The sequence below is a fragment of the Sinocyclocheilus rhinocerous genome, unplaced genomic scaffold (genome assembly GCF_001515625.1).
Source record: "Sinocyclocheilus rhinocerous isolate Xijiao unplaced genomic scaffold, SAMN03320098_v1.1 scaffold1211, whole genome shotgun sequence".
NCBI classification, from domain to species: domain Eukaryota; kingdom Metazoa; phylum Chordata; class Actinopteri; order Cypriniformes; family Cyprinidae; genus Sinocyclocheilus; species Sinocyclocheilus rhinocerous.
The window spans coordinates 680,781-689,936 of record NW_015670979.1 but is presented as its reverse complement, the minus strand read 5'-3'; the positions used below and the strand labels follow the sequence as shown (position 1 = coordinate 689,936).

At 40.5% G+C, this 9,156-nt stretch overlaps 1 protein-coding gene across 1 annotated transcript in view; it reads right to left on the bottom strand.

The window, feature by feature from the left end:
- The window catches only part of LOC107734430 (neurobeachin), a 128,615-nt gene extending 123,018 nt beyond the window's left edge, over nt 1–5,597 (bottom strand). The window contains 1 exon segment of the mRNA XM_016546381.1: nt 4,983–5,597. Coding sequence (XP_016401867.1) covers nt 4,983–5,267 — 285 coding nt within the window. The 5' untranslated portion in view covers nt 5,268–5,597.
- Between the last annotated feature and the right edge of the window lie 3,559 nt (nt 5,598–9,156).

The following is a 9,156-nucleotide window of genomic DNA, read 5'->3' as shown; positions in this document are numbered from 1 at the left end:
AAATTAATACTTTTATTACTACTTTCCACGCCAGCAGCTTTAGTGTCAAATAAACTACTGTGTAATCCTCCTGTCCAGAACGCAAAACTGATCCAGTTGGCCGGGTAGAGATGACAACAGTTGGTATGGTGGGAAGCAAGCAGCAAAATCCCATGGTGCCGTTTCCATGGCAACTATGATGCTTTGCTAATGGCAAGGGAGTCTAAACGTCAGGCCCTCTGTGGCAGTCTGTGCATGTGTGTGTGTTACGTGAGGAGAGAGAAAGAAAAGGAGAGGGGGGAAAAACGACAGACAGTGAGCAGATTGGCTCAGTGTGCCTCTCACAGGAGAAAGTGAATGGCGGGAGGTGAAGGACGACCACGCATCAAAGAAAGGCAAATAAAATTACTGTATCCTAAACAACATTGTAACTCCCTCATCGTGCACCCAAATTGCCACTAATATTATAATTGCATCCTACATATTTCCAGTAACCATGTAAAGTAAACTGGAATTAATGTAATACAGTACAAGAAGCAAAAAGACGAAGCTCATTTCCTGATTTATCTGAGGGTGAACTCCGCAAGATTGCAGCTGTGACTACAATAGTAACTATGTCAGTTCCACAGGGAGCTGTGAGCTCTGCATACAGTCAGGGAAGTCTTCGTGTGATCCACGCTAAATAAAAGATGCTCTGACCCAACATACATAAACAGAACAGATGTGCTTTGAAAATAGACCAGCGGTAGGATTACAGTAAGAAACTGGGTCTTAAAATAAATCTAGTAGCTAGGCTACTCATAATAATCTAGAGCATGTGTGTTTTAAAGTGTGTCTGCATGCTTGCATGTTGTCTTACATATTATAACTGCCCTCATGAAGAAGGTCACACACTCTTAAAAATAAAGGTTCTTTATTGGTATCTATGGTTCCAGGAAGAACCTTTAACGTACATGGAACCTTTCCACTGCAAAAAAGGTTCTTTATAGTGGAAAAGGCTCTTTATAGTTTATTAAAATGTCCATGACAATCACACTAAGAAAAAATGGTTCTCCTAAGAACTGTTCACTGAAAGGTTCTTTGGGAAACCCAGAATGGTTCTTCTGTGGCATCACTGCGAAACCCCCCTTTGGAACCTGTGCACTCATAAAGGACACTCTTTCATCTCTCTGCCAGATCAAGACCAGCCCTCTCTTTTCCAACACCTCCTGTGTGTGTCATTTGCTCTGAAGCTGGGTGGTGGGGATGTCTGGCATACCACTGTAAGGCCACGAGGTTGAGGACGAGTCTAATTACATGCAGGTTCTAACAGCAGTGCTCCACAAGATGTGTTCTCTGGTCTGAATTTAAAAAGATGCTGAAAAAATTGGCTTTTGAATCTAGCACACTTAAATTAGGCCTCAGCCTTGAGAAACTGCCAGGAACGAGGCCTATAAAAACAATCCGTCATATATGCAAACTAGTGGTCGACCGATATATCGCCATGGCCGATATTTGTCATTTTTTAAATATCGGCATCGGCCAATAAGTTTTCCTGTTTGGCCGATACGTTCGAGGCTGGAGTTTTATTTTGACGGCGCGACTGACTTTTATTTTGATGGCGCTGAGAACGGCAGCGCCTGAGCACACAGTGCTCACATTCTCCCTCTTGTTCACTGTTGTCGTTAACAGTTCTGTCTAAATACGGATAGAAGTCTGTCTAATAATCCGATAGAACTGTTAAACAAAGGAATTAAAATGTATACAAAAAGTCTTATAACGATTGCTTTTATATTATTATTATATTTTATTAAATATTTATTTTTTTTGTGAAAATACTTTGTCATCTAAAGTATAAGTATGTTTATTTAACACATTTATTTTTTAATAAATTTTCAAATGATTTCCAATTTCTTAAATATTAATTAAAATAACTAAAATTATATCGGCTTTATATCGGCCACCCTGCTTTCCAAGATATCGGCATCGGCTGTCAAAAAAACAATATCAGTCGACCACTAATGCAAACTCTTCAAATGCTTGCAAAAGGAGAACAACCAAACCAAAGGTGAATCTTGTTCCGAGTCTCAGTACAGAAAGGAATGAGACCTATCCCAAGACCTTTTGTGGAATCGCCAATTAATTAAGGTGATCGGTACATCTGCTCTGCTAAATGGCATTCAGCATCAATCGATATTGTCTGTACTAAGGCACAAGCCGCGGTTTCAGTCGAAGCTGAATAATACATGAGGGCTACCCTACCTACAGTTGTGTATCGGCATTGTGCCAAAACGCTATGCTATGCTTCTCTCTTTCTCTAATGCACAATGTTATATACAAGCAGCATTTTCCCTTACAAAAGTACTTTTTTGCCAAAATACCATAATTGATACAGATATTATTACTATTGCAACATTAAATATAGAATTTCTGTGTATGTAGAATATTACTGACTGATGGATTGTGGCGACTTGAAGTAACAATAATCTTAGTCACTATGGTATTTTGAAACTATTTATGCTCATTTCACAAATAAATCTCCGTTGTGACTGAAGCAGTCAATATGTGGTCCACAAAGCACATCATCACACTCAATCTATTCCTCCCCACTTATACAAATCAATTTGTTGCAGTACACCATGTTTAGGAAAGTACTGTAGCGTTTTTATTGTGTTAGTGTTTCACGATAAAAGTAGGTACATCCAAAGGGCCTTTAGCCCCATTGTACCCTATCATACAGAACCGTACATATGAGGGGTAAATCTTATTAAAATATATGTATATTTGGTTCAAATTTGATTAATAGAATAATATGCTAAAATGCTAATACTGAAAGGTCAGAATTTGTTATAGACAAGCTGGTGTAATAAAGACCACAAATATTAGATATTTTTTAAACATCTAGGCTATTTCATCATTTAAAAAATGAAAATGTTCTATTGTGATTGTTTAGGTATTTTTTGACAATTTCACAACGGTTCCGAAAGCAAAAAAGCCAATTTCTATATTTAAATTGGGTCAAAAAATGTCAAAAAAACTAAACAAAAGAGCTGAGCTGAGTGGATGGTAAGTGACCTGTTTAAAATGCTCATCATCCGCATTCATATTCTCTAAAGCGCGGCATACACTACAATTGGCGTTAGTATTCCTACCGAACTAAAACACCGAACTCTGTGGAGGTCACGTGACCCGCCAGCAGCTCCAGCCAGGGAGAGATGGAAGCGCCTCTCCGCTGTGCTACTCTCTCCAGTTTAAATCGCGTTGGCTCGAGGTTTCAGAGCACATCACCACTGCAGCAACCCCCACCCTCCTCCTCCGCCGCCACCTACTTCCACATGCACGGCTACAGGAACTCTGCATCCCTGGGCATAGAGCAACTACTGCAGCATCCCTTCAGCGGACTCACCACTACCGTGTTTTAAACACCGAGCACTCTAAATTTAACGATCCAATGGAAACTCCGTGACCGACGGCTGTCGCTGCAGTATGCACAGATTGTGACCGTAAATCGAACGCTTACGTTTTGCTACGTCGTGGAATGGTTGCGATAAAGTTTTTACAGATGTCGAGATGCTTAACGTAATAAGTTTTGACAACGTTGCAGAAACATTGTTCAGAGGTTGCTAGCAAGTCCACTTAGGATCTGACACTATAGTGTCTTAAAAATGTTAACTGTAGGTAGCCTACACCTAAATGTCTTCAAGACATTATTCTCATGGGGCATTTTTACAACTTTTTAGACGTGATATAATCTGTCCTGAGGTAAAAGTGTCCTCCTTTCAAACTCTGCGCACGCACTCTGTTTAACGGTTTTTTTTTTTCAACCATTCAAACATCCCCTTCCATTCACAAAAATGAAATAATATCAATAATCACAATTTACCTAGTTGAATTATTTGCCATTTTTCACACGTTAACTAAGCCAGTTCGTAAACTGAAAAAAAAAAAAAAACTAGCCTAACGTTTGACGTTCATCTCATTGAAACGTGGGCATTAAACATTCCATTTTGGATTTGTTTTAATAGTAAAGAACCAATATTGTTTTTTTTTTATTCGAGTTGTGGTTTCTGAGACTTTTTTTTTTTAACTGCGACGTTCCCTGACTGCAACACTGTGACATGTAAAAACGTTTCGCGCTTGCTGGGAACCTGCTTCCACTACTACCGCTTTAAGGAGGCCTGGCTCAGCCGGTTGTAATTATTGATAAGGACGTCGATTATTGATAAAGAAACTGGCCGTCCCTTTCTTCAAAACAACGGTCCTCCCAGCATCCCGCATTACTGAATCTGTGTTAATACGTTTTCTAAGCGGTTTCATAACAAGAACTCAGTTAAAGCCCGCTTTAATCCACCTCGCTCACCAGCCTGTTGGCCTCCATGAGCAAAAACAGCAGCCATATCTAACATGTACTGACACAGATGAGGATAACAGGTGCCCAAACACAAACAGCATTCCATTAAAGCTTAAAAATAACGAGTATCACAGACAACACGTTAACGCGCTCTGAATATTAATTACACCCACACTGCTGTTTATCTATGAGAATTAAGACACGTATGGCTGCGTCGCGTAACATCTACCCACCAGTCATATTTACATATCAAAAACGGAACCCATATTCAAAAATAGGGTTTAATCACATAAGACCTATGTTTAGTATGTCGTCTAGGCAAGAATTATGCATCCAACAGCATATTCCGCTAAAAGAAAATATGTTTTCCCTTATTTGGCGAGTCATTGTTGCAGGCCGGTTGCAGGTCATTTGGCACTGCAAATAAACGCAGCCATCAACTGTGTAACAGTACGCTGGGGAAATGAATTATGACGTTATGAGTACGATATTTTGCCAGCCTAAAGCGAAGCTGATGGTAATGAATCTGACTGGGATGTCAACAAAAGACAGGGTGACATTCCTCCGGGGAATATTTCTGGCTTTAGTGCGTTTGATCAAGAAATCAATTCCCATATGACATCATGCGCGCTAAATAAAACATGCGTTCAAGACACTGTATGCAAATGCTTACCAGATTTAAAACTGTCTCCACGATATCTCTGTTGCTAACCTCCCCGACCTGGATCAAACCGATGAGCACGGCGAATTTCATCTTGATATTCCGGATCGGAACCGAGGAGTTTATCACCCCGGCCGGTAGAACCACGGCGCCCGATCCAGACACCATCATGTCCCCGGTAACGGAGCCCGTTACGACTTGCTGCCCCGAACCCGGCGGTGCTGCTGGTGGTGTGGGTGCTTCTCGGTCCGTGAGCGAGGCGGAACCCGGTGCCAAAACCGGTTTCTCGCTCGACATTTCCGACCCGAATCCCAAAAAGGAGCGGTCGGCTCGGTCTCACCTGCTTTTGTATCACCGAGCACTGAGCAGCAGCATCAAACACAGATGAAAAAGGAAAATTCTCGATCAGGTGTCACAAGGCTGTCCTCCCCCTCCGAGATGTGCACATCCAAACCCGATGCTCGCAGGCGTTCAGAGGGATGCACAGGACGAACACACGTCTTATGTTTGGCGAAACGGTCCCTCTCTCCTCCCGATGTCAGCCGAAGATCGGTGCGGTGTCGGGCTGTGTTGTCTTTCTCAGGACGCCATATTGACGCCCCCTGTCTGCGGGAGCGCTCACCACGCCTGCGTGCTGCTGCCCGACTGTCAATCAAAAAGGTGGTAACCAAGCAGGAGCACGTGTGCGCGTCCCATTGATTAGTAGGTGTCCCAGCATTAGGCAAATCAGATGAATGTAATATAGACTATAAAAAATAATAGCGGGATTATTTTGGACCGTAATGGAATTGTAAATAATGCCATAGTCCAATGATGTAATGATAATGTGACGATCTCTCTGACTCTTTCACATAACTTGAATAAATATTTCACAGGGTTTATTTTTGAAATCCCAATTCTATATTGACGCATACATTAAAGTATTAGCTGCCATGAAACAACTGTCCATGAAAAAAAAAGTTGTCACTGAACACGCCTTTTGTTGAAAAATATACACTGTATAGCCTATATTATTTTAAAAAAGAATATATATTCTTTACATATATTACTTTATATGTGTGTGTTATTGAAATATTAAATAATATAAATTATAACTTTTGATGCTTATTATTAGTGAGATCTTCATCTTCGCTGTAAAATAAGTGCAATTTGTGAACATCACATTTGCCTTCATTAAATTCCATTATATCAGCCACCCTGCTAGGAATCAGCACTGGCCTTAGCCCATGTAATATGAAGACTACACACAAAACATATGGCTGCCAAATCACAAAGACTCGCAGTTTTTTCTTCACTGTGTCTGCCATTGAAGAGAAGCTTGCTATTGTGATGTTTTAATTTTAGCACTGCAGCAGAAAGCTGTGAATGGGGACGTGAGCTCTCTTTCACTCAGAAGGACACGAGTCCTGCCACATTTTGGCACAAGCCTAAATAGAGGTTTAAAGTCAGGCTGAATGAAAGTGAGCTTTTGCCAAGCCTTCTCTCCCTCCCCCTGTCCTTTTCTTCTTTCTTTATTTCTCTTTTCCCTCTCTGTCTCTTCCTTTCTCACTCACTCATCTGCTTGCATCCCGTTCTCTCAAAATAGAACGGATCTTTAACAACAAGCTATGCTGAAATACACAATTCTTATATAAGGGACTGCTATAGGAGACAAAGACAGCAAAACTAAGAGATATTCCTCGCTAGAGCTCACTTTCCATACAGATTCTCATTTAGAATTCTATAATAACACTTCAAAACCTGATTTGCAGATGTATAAAGACCATTCATGGGTATATAAAGAATTGTATGATGTTTTAGAGGTATGATGTGAAGATTTATTTGACTTTCTCTTGCTGATCTTACAGTAATTTCCTCATTTCCATGAGTCCCTTTTCTATCGCTCTTTACCAGCAATCTCAGAGAGAGGCACAATTCCTTTTTTAGTGGTGAGGAGATGAATATATGGAGTGAGGGAGAGGAGGAGGGGTGGAGAGGGGGATGGGCTCTGCTCAGAGGAGGAGGGGAACAGAAGGGACCAGCAGCTGGATACTGAGGAAGAGTCTTCAGCCAATACAATGGCTGACAGGAGGCTGAGTCTGCATTCAGAGCTTTACGTCCCATCACCAGACTGGAAACCTGCTAAACTCACACACACCAAGACATAACCAGCATCTGTTAAACTGCTTTTAGGAAACACACACACACACACACACACACACACAACCTTGGTTACCATTCACTTTTATTATAGAAAAAAGTTAAATGCAAGTAAATGGTGAATACGGTTGTCAGTCCCTAAAATTCTGCATTTTGTGTACCACAGAAGACAGAAGGTCTGGTTTGGAACAACGTAAATGATGACGTAAATTTTCATTTTAGGGTTAAATGTTACTCTAAGACTAAAGAGCGAGGCAGAACTGCTTTCCTGTTGAGGAAAAGTTTGAGACCTCTCGGTACAAACGCACTGGTTGGCTGAGGGAATGTCACAAACACATAAACACACAGCACTATTCTGCTCAACATCTTCTGTCACAGGACGGGAAAAGCCCCTTTATGTCCATATCAGGGATGAAAGAACACATCAGAAAGGAGGAGGGAGCTTTTACGTTTAAAATAGCTGCACCGTTCACCACTCGCCCACATCTCCCTGTTCCCATAGAGCGCGCGTGGGTTTGACAGACAGGTCTGTTCTCAGCTGGACTCAGAGCACAACAGGAAAACACAAGAGCTGCTGAACTCCATGACTAACACATTCAAATTTTTACACTTGTTTTTGGCGAACACTTTCACCATTTCAATGTACCAGAAAGTGCACTCTTAAAAATACATTTTCTTTATTTGTTATCTATGTGTCTATGAAGAACCTTGGAAAAGGTTCTTATAGTGAAAAAAAGTTTTAAACATTTTAAATGTTTCTTACACTAAGAAAAAAATGGTTCTTTTAAGAACTGATCACTAAAAGATTGTTTGGGGAACCAAAAAAGGTTCTTTTATGGCATCACGAAAACACTTTAGTGGAATCTTTTTGTTTTTAAAAAGTGCAGTATTAACTTAGATGATTGTTTATTGGCCCCATAGTCAAGATCCCATCCCCAGTCTCCATGATATTGTTTTCCTTGCATTTGCAAATGCACTGATAATATAGCTGTGCAATTTAGTAGAATGAATCATCAGGGCATCTTTTGGTGCTTGTTTTTAATTTGGTCCAGAGTTCAACAAATTCTAGTACAGTATATACATATGCCTGAGATTTAGGCATCAAGGGCTTTTATGGCCATATTTTTTTTAGAAAATTAAGAATCTGTAGGAGCAAATATAAACTAATAAAAACCAAATAAACCACTAAGCAAATGTAAACAGCACCTCACAAGCAAATTCTTAATGAAGATCCTAATCAAATCTTTTAATGAAGTAATTTTAACTTTTAATATGTGCATAATTGTGGGGATAATCATTTTATGTGAGTGTGTTTATTTGTTTGTTAGGCTACAAAATGAGTGCATATTATAGTAAGGCCACAAAATGTTGTTTTGCTTATTTGTTTATCTATCTATCACATATGTTTGTTTTGGTTTCATAAACAGTTGTTGGTTATCATGGGTCAGCAATATCCCAGTGGGCATACAACTAATGTGTGTGTGTGTGTGTGTGTGAGTGAGTGTTATACACCACGTGAACAGCAGGGTCCCAGCTGCCGTTGTACGTTTTCATTTCGTATGTGAATAGGAAATGAATTGGCTTGTGCAGACACGGACGTACATCATATATTTGTTTTGTATGCTGCATTACGGCATGAAGATGGAATCTGCCTGTTTGGTAGAGGGAAGTTCATAAAGAACTATCAAATAGAAGCTGCTTTCTTCAATGCTAACAGCCTGTCAGCATCACACTCCTCAGCTCTGAAAACTGAGAGAAAACAGATGAGAAAATGCACAGTGACCAAGGAGACGTTCTCTTCCAAGAGGAGAAAGAGAGAAAGAGAGAGAGCGAGAGATACAGGCAGACAGGGGCGGAGAAAGAAAGGGGGAAAAAAGGACAAATGACAATGCAAGAAAGAGTAGAGAGGGAGAGGACGTAGTGCTGTCACTTTGCCGTTTCACCCTGTCCCTATATGTGAGATGCTCAACACTGGCAGGAGAAATGAACAGGCATGTTAGATTAAAGGGACGTCTACCACACACACACACACACACACACACACACA